At 37.4% G+C, this 21,189-nt stretch overlaps 1 protein-coding gene across 1 annotated transcript; it reads left to right on the forward strand.

Moving 5' to 3' along the window:
- The first annotated feature begins 10,772 nt into the window (after positions 1-10,772).
- Positions 10,773-13,259, forward strand: LOC127675724 (protein PPP4R3C-like). The gene is made up of 2 exons (XM_052171792.1): positions 10,773-12,835; positions 12,944-13,259. Exons 1-2 carry the CDS (start codon positions 10,773-10,775, stop codon positions 13,257-13,259), a joined length of 2,379 nt encoding a protein of 792 aa, XP_052027752.1.
- Positions 13,260-21,189: the final 7,930 nt, after the last annotated feature.

Consider the following 21,189-nt stretch of genomic DNA (forward strand, 5'->3'; position numbering starts at 1 on the left):
TACCTCCCACACCTCCCCCAGTTTGCATATTTACATTCTTTCCAGTGGCCTTCAGGGCTTGTCTCCTGTTCCACTTCCCCAAATACCCGATCATGTTTCCATTTTTGCCTCCCCCCACTTTCCCTTTGCCCTCTGCTTTCTTCTCCCTCCCCAGTGGGATTGATGCAACCTCACTTGTACCCTATGGCTTGCTAACCTTTTTGAGTTGACTTCAACACCTCATCCTCACTAATGGACAGGTCATTTAAACAGAAACTAAACAGAGACACAGTGGAACTAATTGAGGTTTTGAACCAAATGGATTTAATAGATATATAAAGAACATTTTACCCTAAAACAAAAGAATATATTTTCTTCTCAGCACCTCATGGTACCTTTTCCAAACTTGACTGTATAACTGATCACAAATCAAGACTCAACAGACACAAGAAGATTGAAATTATCTCAGTCATTCTATCACCTCACCAGAGACAAAGGCTAGACTTCAATAACAACAAAAACAACAGAAAACCAATGGAAACTGAACAACTCTGTACTTTTTGCTAATTTGTTCAGGGAAGAAGTATAGAAATTAAAGCCATTTTAGAATTCAATGAAAATGAAGGTAAAACATACCCAAACTTATGGGACACAATGAAATCTTAGCACTGTTTTCATTGTGTCCCAAACGTTTGGGTATATTTTACACTCATTCTCTTTGAATTCTATGAAGTCTTTTCATTTCTTTATTTCTGCCTTTTGACAGATATCATTCAGTAGATTGTTGCTAATTTTCCATGATTTTGTGGACTTTCTGTTGTTTCTGTAGTTTTTTTTTTTTTTAATTCAGCTCTATACTATGGAGGTCTGAAAGGGCAGGGGATTATTTCAATCTCTTGTATCTGTTGAGACTTACTTTGTGAATGAGAATGTGGTCAATTTTCCTAAATGAACTGAGAGATGCTGAGAAGAAGGCATATTCTTTTGTGTTTGGGTAAAATGTTCTGTAGAAATATATTAGGTCTTTCTGGTTAATAATTTCAGTTAGCTCTAGTATTTGTCTGTTCATTTTTTTGGCTGCATGAGTGTAGGATATGGAAGGATCCTGTCTTAGTCAGGGTTTCTATTCCTGCACAAATATTATGATCAAGAAGCAAGTTGGAAATGAAAGAGTTTATTCAGATTACATTTCCACATTGCTGTTCATCACCAAAGGAAGTCAGGATTGGAGCTCAAGCAATCAGGAAGCAGGAGCTGATGCAGAGGCCATGAAGGGATGTTACTTACTGGCTTGCTCAGCTTGCTTTTTATAGAACCCAAGACCACCAGCCCAGGGAGGTGACACCCACAAGAGGCTAGGCCCTTCCCCCTTGATGACTAATAGAGAAAATACCTTGCAGATGGATCTCATGGAGGCATTTTTTTCAAATGAATTTCCTTTCTCTGTAGTAACTCAATAATGTGCCAAGTTGACACACAAAACCAGACATTACAGCTCCTGTTGTCAATGTGTGACTGACAATATGTGATTTAGTGATTTATGCTGTAGTCATTTTTTTTTTTTTTACTAATGTGAGTGACCTTAATGTTTTGGGCATAGATATTAAGACTTAAAAAATCAGCTTAATGGATTTTTTTCCATGATAATTATAAAATGCTGTGGCAATCTCATTTGATTAACTTTGGTGCTAAGACTATTTTGTTAGATATTAGAATGGCTATACCAATGTGTTTCTTGGGTCCATTTGAATGGAAAATCTTTTCCCAACCCTCTACTCTAATGTCTGTCTTTGATATTGAGATACATGTCATATGCAAAAGAATGATGGATTCTGTTTTTTGCAATATTTTTGTTATTCCATGTCTTTTTATTGGAGAATTGAGTACATTGCTATTCACAGATATCAATGAATAAATATTATATTTTGCTTTTGGTATTTGTTGTCATTTAGAGGTAGTCTCTCTGTGTGTAAATGTGTGTATGTATGTATTGCTACTTCTGCTGCTGCTGTGTGTGTGCGTGTGTGAGTGTGCATGCGCGCACAAGCGCACGCACGCGCATGTTTTGTTTCCTTTAGTTTGGCTAGTCTGAGATTATTCGTGGCCTATATTTTCTTGTGTGTAGTTAACCTTCTTTGGTTGGAGTTTTCCTTCTTGTACCTTCTGTAGGGCTGGGTTTGTAGATATTGTTTTAATTCGTTTATTTAAAGGAACTGTCATTTTTTTTCAGTAAATTGTGATTAAATTTTTGCTGGGTATAATGATCTCAGATGGTATTTGTAGTCTGCCATACATGTCTTCACATCCTTATGGCTTTTAGGCTCTCTCTTAAGGAGTATGGTATAATTCTAATGGGTTTCCCATTACATGTCAGTTGTGTTTTTGTCTTGTATCTTTTATTATTATTTCCTTATTTGTGTGTTTAGTGTTTTGCTTATTATGTGATGAAGAAACTTTCTTTTCTGGTCCAATCTATTTGGTGTTCTGTAAGCTTCTTCTATCTTTATAGGAATGTCCTACTTTAGATTAGGAAAACTTTCTTCTATGACTTCATCAAAAAAATTTTTTTGGACCTTGAACCTGGTAATATTCTCCTTCCATTATTCCTATCATTTTTAGGCTTGGTCTTTTCATAACATCCCAGATTTCTTCTATTGTATCTTCATTCGCTGAAATTCTCTCTTCTGTCTCTTGTATTCTGTTAGTGATACTTGCAGCTGTAGATTATGTTCATTTTCCCAGTTTTTATTTTTTTTTTATTTCCAGAATTCCCTGTTTGTGGTTTTGTTTTTATTGTTTGAATTTTTCCTTTCAGGTCTTGAATTATTTTATTCATTTCCTTCATTGTTTTTCATTTTCTTGGATTTCTTTAAGAGATTTATTTAGCTTCGGGTGCCTGCTTTGGGATCTGAATGGCCAGGGCCACAGCGCTCAGTCTCCAAGAAATGCAGGAGACCCAGTGTGCACCCAGAGGCAGTCTGGGAGCTCGCAGCATGGCTTGCTCCTGCTGCCCAGTGCTTGGGTCCCAGTTCTAAGGCCTCTGGCGGGAGCCCTCAGCTCAACTCTCTCCACTTCCGGATCCAGATCAGACTGGGAGGCAACACCACATCTCCAGGTCCTGCAAGAGGCTAGAGGGGCTTCCGGGCGGCCAGCAGGGAGAAGTCGGTGTGCTCCGGTGAATCCAGCAGGCCCCAGCAGGAGCCTTCAGGTGCCTGCTTTGGGATAGGAACAGCCAGGGCCACAGCACTCAGTCTCCAGGAAGTGCGGGAGACCCAGTGTGCACCCAGAGGCAGTCTGGGAGCTCACAGCATGGCTTGCTCCTGCTGCCCAGAGATTGGGTCCCAGTCCTGAGGCCTCAGGCAGGAGCCCTCAACTCAACTCTCTCCGCTTCCAGATCCAGATCACCGTGGGCGGCGGCACCACATCTCCAGCTCCTGCAACAGGCTAGAGGGGCCTCCGGGTGGCCAGCTGGGAGAAGTCCGTGTGCTCCATGAATCCAGCGGGCCCCAGCGGGAGACTTCGGGTGCCTGCTTCGGGATCTGAACAGCCTGGGTAGCAGCACCCTGTCTACAGGTAGTGCAGGAGGTAAGCTGTGCACCAGAGGCCAACTGGGAAGGGGCAGCTTGCACTGGTGAGTCCAGCACTGACAAGACCAACTAACACCAGTGGGAACTAGATGGCAAAAGGCAAACGCAGGAACTTCACTATCAAGGCAATATGGCAACATCTGAACCCAATTCTCCTCTACCAGCATGTCCTGGATACCCCATCACACCAGTAAAAAACGATTTGGATTTAAAATCACTGGTCATGATGCAGGTACAGGAACACATGAAGGACATACTTAAAGAAATTCAGGAGAAAATGGATCAAAAGTTAGAAGCACTTGCAAGGGAAACACAAAAATCATTTAAAGAAATCCAGGAGAATACAAAAGCCAACAATGATGAAACACAAAAAACACTTAAAGAAATACAGGAGAACTTTGATCAACAGGCTGAGGTCATGAAAGAGGAAACACAAAAATCTCTTAAAGAATTACAGGAAAGCACAAACAAGCATGTGAAGGAGCTAAGCAAAACCATCCAGGATCTAAAATCAGAAGTAGAAACAACTAAGAAAGCTCAAAGGGAGACAACTTTGGAGATAGAAAGCCTTGGGAAGAAATCAGGGGACATAGATGCAAATATCAACAACAGAATATAAGAGATAGAAGAAAGAATCTCAGACGCTGAAGATACCATAGAAACCATGGACTCAACAGTTGAAGAAGATGCAAAATGCAAAAAGCTTGTGACCCAAAATATCTAGGAAATCCAGGACACAATCAGAAGAACAAACCTAAGGATTATAGGCATAGATGAGAGTGAAGATTTACAACTTAAAGGGCCAGCAAATATCTTCAATAAAATTATGGAAGAAAACTTCCCTAACCTAAAGAGAGAGATGCCCATGAATATACAAGAAGCCTACAGAACTCCAAACAGACTGGAGCAGAACAGAAATACTTCCCATCACATAATAATCAAAACACCAAATGTACTAAACAAAGAAAGAATATTAAAGGTAGTAAGAGAAAAAGGCCAAGTAACATATAAAGGAAGACCTATCAGAATCACAGCAGACTTCACACCAGAGACCATGAAAGCTAGAAGGTCCTGGGCAGATCTCATGCAGATTCTAAGAGAACACAAATGCCAGCCGAAAGTACTATATCCAGCAAAACTCTCAATCACCGTAGATGGAGAAACTAAGATATTCCATAACAAAACCAAGTTTACCCAATCTCTATCCACAAACCCAGCATTACAAAGGATAATAGGAGGAAAACACCAATACATGGAGGGAAACTTCACCCTGGAAAAAGCAAGATAGTAACCTTTCATGAAACCCAAAAGAAGTTAACCAATCAAATATAAAAATTCATGTCAAAAATGACAGGAAGTAACAATCACTATTCCTTAATATCTCTTAACATCAATGGACTCAATGCCCCAATAAAAAGATATAGACTAACTGACTGGATACATAAACAGGACCCTACATTTTGCTGCTTACGGGAAACACACCTCAGGGTCAAAGACAAACACTGCCTTAGAGTAAAAGGCTGGAAGACAATTGTACAAGCAAATGGTCTCAGGAAACAAGCTGGAGTAGCCATTTTCATATCAGATAAAATTGACTTTCAACCAAAAGTCATCAAAAGAGACTCTGAGGGAGACTTCTTGCTGGTCAAAGGAAAAATACAACAAGAAGAACTCTCAATCCTGAACATCTATGCTCCAAATGCAAGGGCACCCTCTTTCGTAAAAGAAACTTTATTAAAGCTCAAAGCACACATTGCACCTAACACAATAATTGTGGGTGACTTCAACACTGCACTTTCCTCAATGGACCGATCAGGAAAACAGAATCTAAACAGGGACACAATGAAACTAATTGAAGCTTTGGACCAATTAGATTTAACAGATATATATATATATATTATATATATATATATATATATATATATATATATATATATATAGAACATTCTATCCTAAAACAAAGAATTACCTTTTTCCCAGCACCTCATGGTACCTTCTCCAAAATCGACCATATAATTGGTCACAAGACAGACCTCAACAAATATAAGAAGATTGAACTAATCCCATGCCTCCTATCAGATCACTATGGAGTAAAAGTGGTCTTCAATAGCAACAAAAACAACAAAAAACCCACATAAACGTGGAAACTGAACAATATTCTACTCAATGATACCTTGGTCAAGGAAGAAATAAAGAAAGAAATTAAAGACCTTTTAGAACACAATGAAAATGAAAACACAACATACCCAAATCTATGGGACACAATGAAAGCAGTGCTAAGAGGAAAACTCATAGCCCTGAGTGCCTCCAAAAAGAAAATGGAGAGAGCATACATTACCAGCTTAATGACACACCTGAAAACCCTGGAACAAAAAGAAGCTATTTCACCCAGGAGGAGTAGAATGCAGGAAATCATCAAACTCAGGGCCGAAATCAATCAAGTAGAAACAAAGAGAACCATACAAAAAATCAACAAAACCAGGAGCTGGTTCTTTGAGAAAATCAATAAGATAGATAAACCCTTAGCCAGACTGACCAAAGGGCAGAGAGAAGGTATCCAAATTAACAAACTTAGAAATGAAAAGGGAGATATAACAACGGAAACTGAGGAAATCCACAAAATCATCAGATCCTACTACAAGAGCCTGTATTCAACACAACTGGAGAATCTGGAGGAAATGGACAATTTCCTTGACAGATACCAAATACCAAAATTAAATCAGGACCAACTAGACCATCTAAACAGTCCCATAATTCCTAAAGAAATAGAAGGAGTCAAAGAAATTCTTCCAACCAAAAAAAGCACAGGACCAGATGGTTTCAGTGCAGAATTCTATCAGACCTTCAAAGAAGAGTTAACACCAATACTCTTCAAACTATTCCACAAAATAGAAACAGAAGGAACAGTACCCAATTCCTTCTACAAAGCCACAATTACGCTGATACCAAAGCCACACAAAGATCCAACAAAGAAAGAGAACTTCAGACCAATTTCCCTTATGAATATCGATGCAAAAATACTCAATAAAATTCTTGCCAACCGAATCCAAGAACACATCAAAACGATCATCCACCATGATCAAGTAGGCTTTATCCTGGGAATGCAGGGTTGGTTCAATATATGGAAATCCATCAATACAATCCACTACATAAACAAACTCAAAGAAAAAAACCACATGGTCATTTCATTGGATACTGAAAAAGCATTTGACAAAATTCAGCATCCTTTCATGCTTAAAGACTTGGAGAGAACAGGAATTCAAGGCCCAAACCTAAACATAGTAAAAGCAATATACAGCAAACCGGTAGCCAGCATCAAACTAAATAGAGAGAATCTTGAAGCAATCCCACTGAAATCAGGGACCAGACAAAGCTGCCCCCTTTCTCCTTATCTTTTCAATGTTGTACCTGAGGTACTAGCTTGGGCAATTCGACAACGTAAGGAGGTCAAAGGGATACAAATTGGAAAGGAAGAAGTCAAACTATCATTATTTGCAGACGACATGATAGTCTACCTAAGTGACCCAAAAAACTCCACTAGAGAGCTCCTACAGCTGATAAACAACTTCAGCAAAGTGGCAGGTTATAAAATCAACTCAAGCAAATCAATGGCCTTCCTATACTCAAAGGATAAGCAGCCTGAGGAAGAAATTAGGGAAATGACCCCCTTCACAATAGCCACAAACTGTATAACGTATCTTGGGGTGACTCTTACCAAACATGTGAATGATCTGTATGACAAGAACTTCAAGACTCTGAAGAAGGAAATGGAAGAAGATCTCAAAAAATGGGAAAACCTCCCATGCTCATGGATTGGTAGAATCAATATAGTTAAAATGGCCATTTTGCCAAAAGCAATATACAGATTCAATGCAATACCCATCAAAATCCCAACTCAATTCTTCACAGAGTTTGAAAGAGCAATTATCAAATTCATCTGGCACAACAAAAAACCTAGGATAGCTAAAACTATTCTCAGCAACAAAAGAAAGTCTGGGGGGAATCAGTATCCCTGACCTCAAGCTACAGAGCAATAGTGTTAAAAACTGCATGGTATTGGTACAGTGACAGGCAGGAGGATCAATTGAACAGGATTGAAGATCCAGAAATGAATCCACACACCTATGGCCACTTGATCCTCAACAAAGAGGCTGAAAACATCCAATGGAAAAAAGATAGCCTTTTCAAAAAATGGTGCTGGTTCAACTGGAGGTCAGCATGCAGATGAATGCGAATTGATCCATCCTTGTCTCCTTGTACTAAGCTCAAATCCAAATGGATCAAGGACCTCCACATAAAGCCAGACACTCTGAAGCTAATAGAAAAGAACCTGGGGAAGACCCTTGAGGACATCGGTGCAAGGAGAAAGTTTCTGAACAGAACACCAATAGCGTATGCTCTAAGATCAAGAATTCACAAATGGGACCTCATAAAATAACAAAGTTTCTGTAAGGCAAAGGACACAATCAAGAGGACAAATCGGCAACCAACAAATTGGCAAAAGATCTTCACCAATCCTACATTAGATAGAGGGCTAATATCCAATATATAAAAAGAAGTAAAGAAGTTAGACTCCAGAAAACTGAACAACCCTATTAAAAAATGGGGTACAGAGTTAAACAAAGAATTTTCACCTGAAGAACTTCGGATGGCGGAGAAGCATCTTAAAAAATGCTCAACTTCATTAGTCATTAGGGAAATGCAAATCAAAACAACCCTGAGATTTCATCTTACACCAGTCAGAATGGCTAAGATTAAAAATTCAGGAGACAGCAGGTGTTGGAGAGGGTGTGGAGAAAGAGGAACACTCCTCCACTGCTGGTGGGGTTGCAAATTGGTACAACCACTCTGGAAAGCAGTCTGGCAGTTCCTCTGAAAACTGGGCACCTCACTTCCAGAAGATCCTGCTATACCACTCCTGGGCATATACCCAGAGGATTCCCCACCATGTAATAAGGATACATGCTCTACTCTGTTCATAGCGGCCCTATTTATAATTGCCAGATGCTGGAAAGAACCCACGTATCCCTCAACAGAAGAGTGGATGCAAAAATGTGGTATATATACACAATGGAGTACTATTCAGCCATTAGAAACAATGAATTCATGAAATTCTTAGGCAAATGGATGGAGCTAGAGAACATCATACTAAGTGAGGTAACCCAGACTCAAAAGGTGAATCATGGTATGCACTCACTAATAAGTGGATATTAACCTAGAAAACTGGAATAACTGAAACATAATCCACACATCAAATGAGGTACAAGAAGAAAGGAGGAGTGGCCCCTTGTTCTGAAAAGACTCAGTGAAGCAGTATTCGGCAAAACCAGAACGGGGAAGTGGGAAGGGGTGGGTGGGAGGACAGGGGAAGAGAAGGGGGCTTACGGGACTTTCGGGGAGTGGAGGGCTAGAAAAGGGGAAATCATTTGAGATGTAAATAAATTATATCGAATAAAAAAAAATTTAAAAAAAAGAGAAATTTATTTAAATATTCCAATTTTTTATGTTTTCCTGGCTGTCTTTAAGTCTTTTATCCATTTCCAACAATTGATTCTATTTTACTTGATTTCTTTTAGGGACTTTTTCATTTCCTCTTTATTTGCATTTTTATTTTTTTCATTTTTTATTTTTTATTTTTTATTTTTTATTTTTTTTTTGGATTTGCTTTTTTCGAGACAGGGTTTCTCTGTATAGCTCTGGATGTCCTGGAACTCATCCTGTAGACCAGGCTACCCTCAAACTCAAAAATCTGCCTGTCTCTCCCTCCCAGAGTGCTGGGATTACAGGCATGGGCTACCACCACCTGGCTTCATTTCTTCTTTAAAGACCTCTATCATCTTTATAGAGTTGGTTTGAATTATACATCCTTGTTCTTCAGCTATGCTGGAATATTCAGGGTTTGCTAGACTAGGATAGCTAGGTTCTGCCACTGACATTGTATCCTGAGTGTTATAGATTGGTTTCTTTTGTTTGTTTGTTTGTTTGATTGTTTTTTTATTTGTTTTTTTTGTTTTTGTTTTTGTTTTTTTTTACACTGGTGTATAGGCATTTGGGTTTGTTGTGATTATTGTTCTAGGTGCCAACTTTTGAGGTTTGATTTGGCTAGGTTTTTGTTGCTGTTGGGGTGGCTGTTTGTTTGTTTGTTTGTTTTGATTTTTGGTTTTTTGATGGCTGTTTTGTTCTTAGTATCCATTTTTTCTCTAGTATTCTAGCCAGAGTGGCCTGTAGTTAAGTGTGTTTGAGTTGGGTATTGGACTTCTGATGGCCAGGATGGCACACAGAAATGGCTCTAGCATATTCAAGGCACCATAGGGCCATATATTTTTTTTTAAAGTCTTAGCAAAATTTCACTTACTTCCTCTTTGACCCAGTTCTCCTCAATAACAAAGTTCATGATTAGGTAAAGGAGAACATTTAAGGAAATGTTTTACCCACTGGTAGCTAAAATTTCAGGTTGAAATGGAATGATGGACTTAACATTTTCCCTTTCATAAAAGACTGTCACTGAATATACAGTAATGTTCTACAGAGTACAAGATACACAGGAGTATATCTTGTAGAGAAACCCTATTTTATTTCTTTGGCTCTGGGGAAAGCATTCTATGTGTAGATGATGTATTTTTTTCTTATTTTCCCTAGCCTTTCATTGACACATGCTCTGAAGGATAGACTAATCCAAAACAATGGTAATGAAATATACTTTTGCTTAAGGGCCTAAGCATCGCATTTCTGATGAGTGAAAATACTTCTGAGAAACAAAATCTATTATAGAAAGGATATATAGTATTTTCTAGACTTCCACTTTTAAGGTGTGTGTGGGGGGGGGCAGGTCCCTTTAATAGTATCTGTTACATAAGCACATTCTTTTTAGAAAGAATCTTGGATGAATCACAAGATTCTGCTGGAACTAAGGCAGGCTCAGAGACTCAAGTGCTCCTGAAAGAGGTTTGTTGGTGATAGTTCAGTAAGAGAGTATTGAGAAGTATCAGGGGCTTCTTCTATCAATAATCCTTATGAATTTGGGCCCCCTCTTAGCCTCTGCCATTCCTTAATCCCCCAGTAATCTGTTCTCTTATGATTTTTCAGAACTGCAACCACAGCAACATTCCTGGCTAAAGTAGCAAGAGATAGTAACCTCTGGCCAGAGTACAAAAAGCTGAGGTTTATGAAAAGAAGTGGCCTAGCAAGGCAAGGTCAGAGCTGAATATGGACAACAAACATCATAGAGTAAAAGTCTATGAAATTGTGGAAGGCAAGCAGTGGAAAGACATAGGTGCAGGGCAAATTTCATCCAAATACATCGAACGGCTCCAAGGTGTGTGCCTGCTTGTTCATTCAGAATCAGATGACTCACCAACTATGGAGATTAAGATACATCCTAATGTGCCCTATAAGAAACACCAAGGGGATGTAATCCTTTGGTCCGAAGCTAAGAATCATGGCATGGCAATACATTTCCAGGAACCAAATGATTGTCAAGAGATCTGGGAAGATATCTGCCAAGTTCAAGGAAAAGATCCAAAAGTGGAAATCACACAAGAACTTATTGATGATGTGGAAAGTTTTGAAGATCTGTTGCTGCAATGGAATCTGGTTGAGATGCCAAACTGTAAAATCCTTACTCTTGAAAATGTTGTAAATTTGTTTACTTTTGTCAGTGAAATTCCAAGCCTCAAGGAAAGGCTGGTGCTCGTCTTGGAAAATGAAAGTTACATTAAAAAATTGCTGCAGCTGTTCAACACTTGTGAAAAAAAGCTGAACATTGAAGGCTTACACTATTTGAATAGCATCATTAAAGGAATATTCTTTCTAAATGATACCCGCTTGTTTAAGATCATGTGTTCTGATGAATTTTTTATGGATGTGGTAGGATGCCTTGAATATGGCCCTGGTTTAGATCAGCCAAAGCGGCACAGAGAATTCTTGACTCAAAATGTGACATTCAAGGAAGTTATCCCTATAACACAACCCCAACTTAGGAAAAAAATACAACAGACCTACAGACTGCAATATGTTCATGATATCATGTTGCCCACCCCATCCATATTTGAAGAAAATCTTCTTTCTGATCTTACCACTATGATTTTTTTCAATAAAATTGAAATAATTACCATGCTTCAGGAAGATGAAAATTTTTTACTTGAAGTTTTTGCTCAGTTAAAAGATAACACTGTAAGTGATGAAAGAAGGCATGAATTGTTATTATTCTTCAAGGAATTCTGTGTATTTGCTAAGACACTGCAGTCTCAAGAGAAAAATGCATTAATAAAAACACTGATAAAACTAGGAATCATGAATGCTCTGAAAGTAATAGTACACATGCATGATAAACAAATACAAATAGCTGCTATAGATATATTTGCTTATCTAGTAGAATATAATCCTCGCCTAATCCAAGCATATGCAATGGAAGAAGCTCAGGACAGTGAAAATAATGATGACCTTCTCATTAATATAATGATCAAAAAAATGATATGTGATTCTGATCCTGAATTTTCGCGAGGCATCATTTTGCCAGTAGTTCTCCATGCTCTTCTTGATCCAGAAAATATGCATGGCACAGCTAATGGATGTGAGAAAAAAGGATTTCTGAATTTCTTCTATACACGTTGCATGAGTAACCTCATAGCACCAATTTTGTCTACCACAGTACAAAATGACAGCGATGATAATAAGGCTAACATGTGTCCTGACACTTATCACACTGCACAATTGCTTGAAGTAGTTTTAGAAACACTCATATTTTGTGTACAATGCCACTCAACATATATAAAAACTTTTATTTTGAGCAACAACTTGCTCAGCAGAGTCCTTGTACTGATGGGCTCAAAGCATACTTTTCTGATTTTGTCTGCTGTCCGGTTTATGAGAAAGATGATTGGCGTTAAAGACGAAATGTATAATGTTTACATAATTAAGCAAAATCTATTTGAACCAGTTGTAAATGTTTTTATGCAAAATGGACCTCGATATAATATGTTAAATTCAGCTATTATTGAGCTATTTGAATTTATAAGACAAGAAAATATCAAGTCTCTCATTGTAAACATTGTGGAAAAATTTTTTATTGCTTTTGAATCAATTGAGTATGTCCAAACTTTTAAAGGGTTAAAGACTAAATATGAAGAGGAGAAGAAGAAAGAAAGTCGAATACAAAGGTATTTACATAATATAATATATGAGAAAATATGTTGTAGACATATCAAAGTTACAGAGGTAAAAGTCAAGGCAGCAGACATATGTTGTAGAGGAATCATGAAAGAAAAAGAAGAAAAAGAAGAAGAAGAAGAAAAAGAAGAAGGAGGAAAAAAAGAAGAAGAAGAAGAAAAAGAACAAGAACAAGAAGAACAAGAAGAAGGGAAAAAAGAAGAAGAGGGAGCTATTCTACCAAAGGGAAGTGACTTTCCATGTCATTATGACATATTCATGAAAATTAAAGAGACAAATGAAAGAGAAAATGAAATAGAATATCCTAAAAGAAAATCATCTGAAGCCTCTGAATATTCTCCATCTCAAGGTGATGATTCTGATAATGGAACGAGTACAGTTCATTGTAGCAGCCTGGTCCCTTTAGTGGATTATCCATATGATACTGATGGTGACAATGATGATGATCCCTATGGTAACAATGAAAATAAAAATGAAAATGGAGGTGAAGAACCCCCTCAAAAGAAACCTAACCTTAGTTCATAAATCATACGAGGCCCTTATCTCCTAGTTCAAATAAATTTTTATAAATATCACAAATTTAAAAATCAAATTAAAAAATCCTTCACCTATGGAGTTTTAGATATAGTAGAATAAAGAAAAATAATGAATAAGAGGCCTCAAATTTATAAAATGAAAACCTCCATAATATAAAAACTTAGTATAAAATAAAGAGCAACTAAGTCATAACTTCTTATCAAGAACATCTTACTTAAACAACATGGTTTGCAAGGAGGAAAAAGTTTGATAAAGTAATACAACTTTTACTAAAGTCTTCAAATGGGAAGCAACTGCAAAGGGTTTATTGCAAAGCCTACTTTCTAAAACTTATCTAGCAATGGCATTTTTTTTCAAAAATTGAAGTTTGTTTAAAGTATCTTTTGTTTGTATGGAAGACAAAGTCAGATTGAAGTAAAAATAAAGTAAGACTTTTCAACATTTCTATGAAGATTTAACAGAACTTCAGCATTATGAATATCAATGGGGAAACAACATTCAATACAATTCAGTACAATTTTTGTGAATAAAGTGCTAAGCTGGATCATAAAGGAGCTGTTTTTAATGTACTTCTTTTTAGATAAGAAATATCAGATTTCAGAATCAATATAGTAGTATTCCTAATGTGGTCTCTGAGGGGTTTTCAGGGAATAAAACGGGATGCATCAAATACCCAGTTTGTAAAAGATAATGAAGTTTTGCCTTTTTTCCTAGAAAAATTTGACTTTGTCTTTTAGAGTGAAGGGATATATTTTATCCTGGTGGGGAGCAGACTGTTCAGTTCTGGGAGGAATCTAAAGCAATCTGTCACATTGCACCTACAATAAATGAGCAGCTATATGATTTCTGAGGCTCAATTCCATTTCTCTTCTTATTTAGTATAGAACATCAGCCAGTGGTACAGTGTCACATATATTCAAGGTGGGTATTCCAATTTCAATTATCTCAGTCTATAAACTTCCTCATAAATATAAGAAGTTTGTTTTCAAAGTGTAGATTCTATTAAGTATTAACTATCACTAATTAACCCCTTACTTAACACCCAAGCACACAACTATTTAGGTATAGCCATCTACTATCTCATACAGAATTACAAAATGTATTTAGTCTAATTGTAAAACATGCCATAATATTTAATAATTTTACATTGCTCAAAATTGTCTCTTCTGAGACTCAGTCTCTTAACTGTCATGTCTCATGCCATAAAAGAAAGCATATGAGTAACATTTTCTGGTATAAACATAACAATAATCAGTATATGGAGGATGAAGAGATTGTTCAGCAGATAGGAACACTTCTATAAGACTGAATATATTAACTCCAGTTCCATGAGGCATTTACTATCTTTTGTCTGTACTGGCACTCTGGCACTTCACAGACATACATACATAAAACACACACACACACACACACACACACACACACACACACACACACACATATATATATATATATATATATATATATATATATATATATATATATATATGTATGTATGTATGCATGCATATGTACATATACATATATAAACTCATGGAATGATTGCTTTTTTGCTATGGTTCTGGAAGGATGAGCCCGTAAATGGAGTGGGAAGAATGGCAACAGATGGATGAGTAGAAAGTTCAAAATCATATTTTATGTATATCCAAGAAGGAGAGGGACAGGGAGGGGAAGGGGGCAGAGGGAGAGAGAGAGAGAGAGAGAGAGAAAGAGAGAGATTGAGAATTAGGAGAATCTTATACTCTCAAAGCTGATGGTGTTCCTTTAGCAAGGTTTTACTTTCTGAAGTCTCCATACCCTTTCTAAACAGTGCCACCAGCCATAGGCCAAGTGTTCAAATACTTGGACCAATGATGTAGGGACAATTTTCATGCAAACTACCATAGTATACTGCCCCTCTTTCCCATAGGCCTTCTCTAATGTCACAATGCTTTTGTGTGACAAAAGTTTTCTTGGGGAGATGAAATGTATATGCTTAAACACCCCAGATATGGAGCCTACATACCTGTCTCCTCCCCCCCCCCCCCCCCCCGCAACTAAGCTGGCTGGCTCCCAAACTCTTCTGATGGCTACCTCCGGCCTTTGTTCCTGTGAACAATAGGCTCCGCACCTCGACTATCGACACCGCCCCCAAGCCGGTGTTTACCTGACTCGCCAGTCTGAAGGCAGGCGACCCGCTGAGACCTGGAGTCAGAGAATTCACAGGAACGCCTTTGAAACAACCGACTTCTGGGGGGGGGGGGGGTGGTCGATCCCCCAAAATACTATATAACCTGCCTTAAAAATTATTAAAACCAGTCTTGTCCGGAATTCCCGCCTTGACTCACATCTCTCTCCACCTCCCTGTCCCTGTAACCTCAAAATTCTCTTAACAGGTAACCCGGTTCACATGTAGCTGCTGGCAGACTACACATACCACCAAAGTCCAACTTGGTAAACCAATGTGTTTTTATGGGTTTATTTACAGAAATATGGGTAAGTAGAAATGACAAAAAGACAGCTGCATCACAGAAGCCCATTCCAAAAAGAGTGACAGATCACAAAACCTGAAAACCCAGAACACATGCCTTCACACAGCACAAGGAACTGAAGAGTGTCCTTTCAATGCAACTCAGTTTGTCCAATACTCTTTCAGGCAGCTTGTCTGCTTTCTGGTTTCTGATTCTTTTATTTCATTGTTTTTTAGTTTTAAATGTATTTTATTGAGAAAAAACACAATGTGGATGTAGAATAGAATAATTGAATGAAACTGATACATTATGTATCACAGATAACATAATGTGTTTCTTACCCACTCATAAAATTTGACAAATTGAGCAGTAGGAATAGCAACTATAGTAACATTTTTAAAAGCTTAAAGTATAAAATAAAAATATATTTTGATGTAAAAGTAAGTTTGTATAAATAGGAGGTTTCATATATTTGGGATAAGAGGTTTCTGATTCTTGCAGGCAGTCTGCCTGGTGTCCAAGTCTTCTATGAAGCTTTCTTTGTCTAAGAGTGATTCTTAATAGCACTTTACTGCTTATTGTTTTTTTTTATTCTTTACTATTTTAAGCCATAATAGGACAAGCTAATAATTAGTAAGTGGTCTTCCTGGATTAATCCATCGCAGATTTGCTCTTGTAGACAAGGTCCTAAGAGAATTCATTTTAGGAAGGATTCCTGCTATTATTATGCTTTTCCTGTTATTATTAAACATACAAAACAATCACTACACATTGGCCTACCTCTTTGAGAATATCTCTGTAGATCTATAAAGATGTACCATCATGCAGTGATGCTATATAGTCAAATAGAAGATTTAAGAATTACTAAAGTTATATCAGTGATTATTAAGCTCTTTTATAGTAAGACTGCTATTATATCCTTTTCTAATAGTCAAAACTGCATTGAGAACTCTTTCTGTCTCCCATGTGTCACCAGTTAATTGCCTCTTAGAGAGTAACCAGATATTCTCCTACTTAGAGCACATTCTAAGAGGTTGTAAAGCAGTTAACCAAAGGTCAAAAAAAAGGTAACTAATGACTTATTATAGGTGTTAGGACAGAAGATAAGATATTGACTGGGTTTATCTATACAAAACTTCACTAAATAACTTAGTTATGGTTTTTAAATTTCTGTGAACCTGAGGAGCTGTGACAGGTAGTAGATGTTTAGCCAGATAATTACTCCTAATGGATATGCATGTATACATTCTGCGTTGTAAATTTCTATTTCAATTTATTATTTGAATTTATGTGTGAACTGGCAATGAACATTTTAACATGTGATCATGTATTCTGAAAGTTGTTTTAAGTTCTGAGGACAAAGATAAGAGTCAGAACTGAGGTGTGAGGAACTGAGATGAGAGAAAACTAAGCTAAGATGTTTTCAGAGGGAATGCTTTTTAGATAAAACTGAACTCAATAAGAACTTAGAAGTATAGGCACAGCATTGAGAGAAAGGCATTGAGAGTAGGAGCATTACTGCGACACCAGAGCAGGAAGAGAGAACAAAATTAGGAAAACACAGAGTTGAATAACTTAGAAACTCTAGGTAACATAAAAAACAGAGTAATCTTTGCTGCCTGCCAGAGCAGAAAGGCAGCATCAGGTACTGAGATATCCTGAGTTTAAGATCTCTGGGGGCGCAAACCGCCAGAGGTCTGCCTGCACCCAGGACCTGGGCAGATAGGCATTTCTTCTGTGTGCCAGCTGGTCATGGATCCTGTGCCCTATAGGATGTTCAGCATTTGGAGGGACTCCCCATCACCATATTCACTCCATTACAGAGCAGGTGGGGAGCACCAGGTTCACTGAGACAACCCAAGTATAACATTGCTTGGGGCAGGACAAAGCAGGGCTCCAAGGGTACACTAGAGGAAGGCAGCACATCAGCAATCTGTGCCAGGGGAAACCCAGACATCCAGTGTCACAGAAATAGCCTTACAGGCTCACAGGGGGTTAAAGCAAAAAGCCAGTGACAAGACCAACTAACACCAGTGAGAACTAGATGGATAAAGGCAAACTAGGAATGTTACTAACAAAAACCAAGGCAATATGGCAGCATCTGAAACCAGTGCTCCAATAAGAGCAAGTCCTGGATACTCCAACACACCAGAAAAACAAGATTGAATTTAAAATCACTGGTCATGATGCTGTTAGAGGAACACATGAAGGACATAAATAAATCTCTTAAATTCAGGACAAAAATGATCAAAAGTTGGAAGCCCTTACAAGGGAAACACAAAAATCATTGAAAGAAATTCAGGAGAATATGCGTCAAAAAAATAGAAGCCAATAAGGAGGAAATGCAAAAATCACTTAAAGAAATACAGGAGAATATTGGTCAACAGGCAGAAGTCATGAAAGAGGAAACATAAATATCTCTTAAAGATTTACAGGAAAACACAAACAAGCAAGTGAAGGTGCTGAGCAAAAACATCCAGGATCTAAAAACAGAAGTAGAAACAACTAAGAAATCACAAAGGGAGACAATTTTGGAGATAGAAAATCTTGGGAAGAAATCATGGGCCATAGGTGCAAATATCAATAACAGAATACAAGAGATAGAAGAAAGAATCTCTGATGCTGAAAATACAAAAGAAACCATGGACTCAACAGTCAAAGAAAATGGAAAATGTAAAAAGCTGGTAACCCAAAACATCCCGGAAATCAAGAACACAATGAGAAGACCAAACCTCAGGATTATAGGCATAGATGAGAGTGAAGATTTACAACTTAAAGGGTCAGCCAATATTTTTAACAAAATTATGGAAGAAAATGCCCCTAACCTAAAGAGAGAGATGCCCATGAATATAAAAGAAGCCTACAGAACTCCAAAAAGCCTGGAACAGAACAGAATATCTCCCATCACATAATAATCAAAACCTCAAATGTACTAAACAAAGAAGGCAGTAGGAGAGAAAGGCCAAGTAACATATAAAGGAAGACCTATCAGAATTACATCAGACTTCTCACCAGAGACCATGAAAGCTAGAAGATCCTGTGAAGAGCTCATACAGACTCTAAGAGAACACAAATGCAAGTCAAAACGACTATACCCAGCAAAACTCTCAATGACCATAGATTAAGAAACCAAGCTATTCCATGACAAAATTAAATTTACCCAATATCTTTCTAAAAACCCAGCCCTACAAAGGATAATAGGGGGAAAACACCAATACAAGGAGGGAAACTATACCTGGAAAAAGCAAGATAATAACCTTCTTTCAGCAAATCCAAAAGAAGATAGCCAATCAAATTTAAAAAATAACATCAAAAATGACAGGAAATAATAATCACTATTCCTTATATCTCTTAACATCAATGGACTCAATTCCCCAATAAAAAGACATAGAATAACAGACTGGATACATAAACAGGAACTTACATTTTGCTGCATAGAGGAAACACATCTCAGTGTCAAAAACAAACACTACCTTAGAGTAAAAATGCTGGAAGACAATATTACGAGCAAATGGTCTCAGGAAACAAGCCGGAATTGCCATTCTAATATCAGATAAAATTGACTTTCAACCTAAAGTCATCAAAAGAGACATGGAAGGACATTTCTTCCTGGTCAAAGGAAAAATCCACCAAGAAGAACTCTCAATACTGAACATCTACGAGCCAAATGCAAGGGTATCCTCATTCACAAAAGAAACGTTACTAAAGCTCAAAGCACACATTGCACCTAACACAATAATTGTGGGTGACTTCAACACTCCACTCTCCTCGATGGAATGATCATGAAAACAGAAACTAAACAGGGACACCGTGAAACTAAATGAAGCTTTAGACCAATTGGATTTAATATATATATATATATATATATATATATATATATATATAGAACATTTCATGCCAAAGCAAAAGACTATACATTTTTCTCAGCACCTCATGGTACCTTCTACAAAATCGATCATATAATTGGTCACAAGACAGACCTCAGCAAACATAAGAAGATTGCAATAATTCCATACCTCCTATCAGGTCACTATGGAGTAAAAGTGTCTTCAACAGCAACAAAAACAACTGAAACCCCACTTACACATGGCAACTGAATACCTTGGTCAAGGAAGAAATAAAGAAATCAAAGACTTTTTTAGAATTTAATGAAAATGAAGGCACAACATACCCAAATCTATGGGACACAATGAAAGCAGAGCTAAGAGGAAAACTCATAGTCCTGCATGCCTCCAAAAAGAAAATGGAGAGAGCATACACTAGAAGCTTAACAGTACAGCTGAAAGTCCTGCAACATAAACAAGATAATTCACCCAGGAGTAGAAGAAGACAGGAAATCAGGAAAACTCAGGGCTGAAATCAATAAAGTAGAAACAAAGAGAACCATATGAAGAATCAACAAAACCAGGAACTGGTTCTTTGAGAAAATCAACAGGATAGATAAACCCTTAGCCAGACTAACCAAAAGGCACAGAGACAGTATCCAAATTAGCAAAATTAGAAATGAAAAATAATGAGATATAATAAAAGAAACTGAGGAAATTCAAAAAAATTATCAGATCCTACTACAAAAGCCTATACTCAACACAACTGGAGAATCTGGAGGAAATGGACAATTTCTTAGACAAGTACCAAATAGCAAAATTAAATCAGGATCAAATAGATCATCTAAAGAGTCCCGTTACCCCTAAAGATATAGGAGGGTCATAGAAAGCCTTCCAATGAAAAAAAGCACAGGACCAGATGGTTTTAGTGCAGAATTCTATCAGACCTTCAAAAAAGACTTAACACCAATACTCTTTAAAATATTCCACAAAATAGAAACAGAAGGAAACTACCCAACTCATTCTATGAAGCCACAATTATGCTGATACCAAAACCTCACAAAGATCCAACAAAGAAAGAGAACTTCAGGCCAATTTCCCTTATGAATATCAATGCAAAAATACTCAATAAAATTCTTGCCAACCGAAAACAAGTTCACATAAAAACGATCATCCACCATGGTCAAGTAGACTTCATCTCAGGGATGCAGGTATGGTTCAATATATGGAAATCCATCAATGCTATCCACTACATAAAAAAACTCAAAGAAAAAAAAAACACATGATCATTTCATTAGATGCTGAAAAATCATTTGACAAAATTCAACATCCTTTCATGATAAAAGCCATGGAAAGAACAGGAATTCAAGGCCCATATCTAAACATAGTAACAGCAATATACTGCAAACCAGTAGCCAACATCAAACTAAATGGAGAGAAACTTGAAGCAATTCCACTAAAATCAGGGACTAGACAAGGCTGCCCCCTCTCTCCATATCTTCTCAATATAGTTTTGAAGTCCTAGCTAGAGCAATTAGACAACATAAGGAGGTCAAAGGGTTACAAATTGGAAAGGAAGAAGTCAAACTATCACTATTTGCAGATGATATGATAGTATACTTAAGTGACCCAAAAAACTCTAAC

Source organism: Apodemus sylvaticus, chromosome X (assembly GCF_947179515.1).
Source record: "Apodemus sylvaticus chromosome X, mApoSyl1.1, whole genome shotgun sequence".
Lineage (NCBI taxonomy): Eukaryota > Metazoa > Chordata > Mammalia > Rodentia > Muridae > Apodemus > Apodemus sylvaticus.

Excerpts from the sequence above, each read along its gene's own strand:
- LOC127675724 (XM_052171792.1), top strand. The coding sequence starts at position 10,773 with ATGGACAACAAACATCATAGAGTAAAAGTCTATGAAATTGTGGAAGGC. Across the intron at positions 12,836-12,943 it reads GGAATCATGAAAGAAAAAGA|AGCTATTCTACCAAAGGGAA; the intron begins AGAAAAAGAAGA and ends AGAAGAAGAGGG.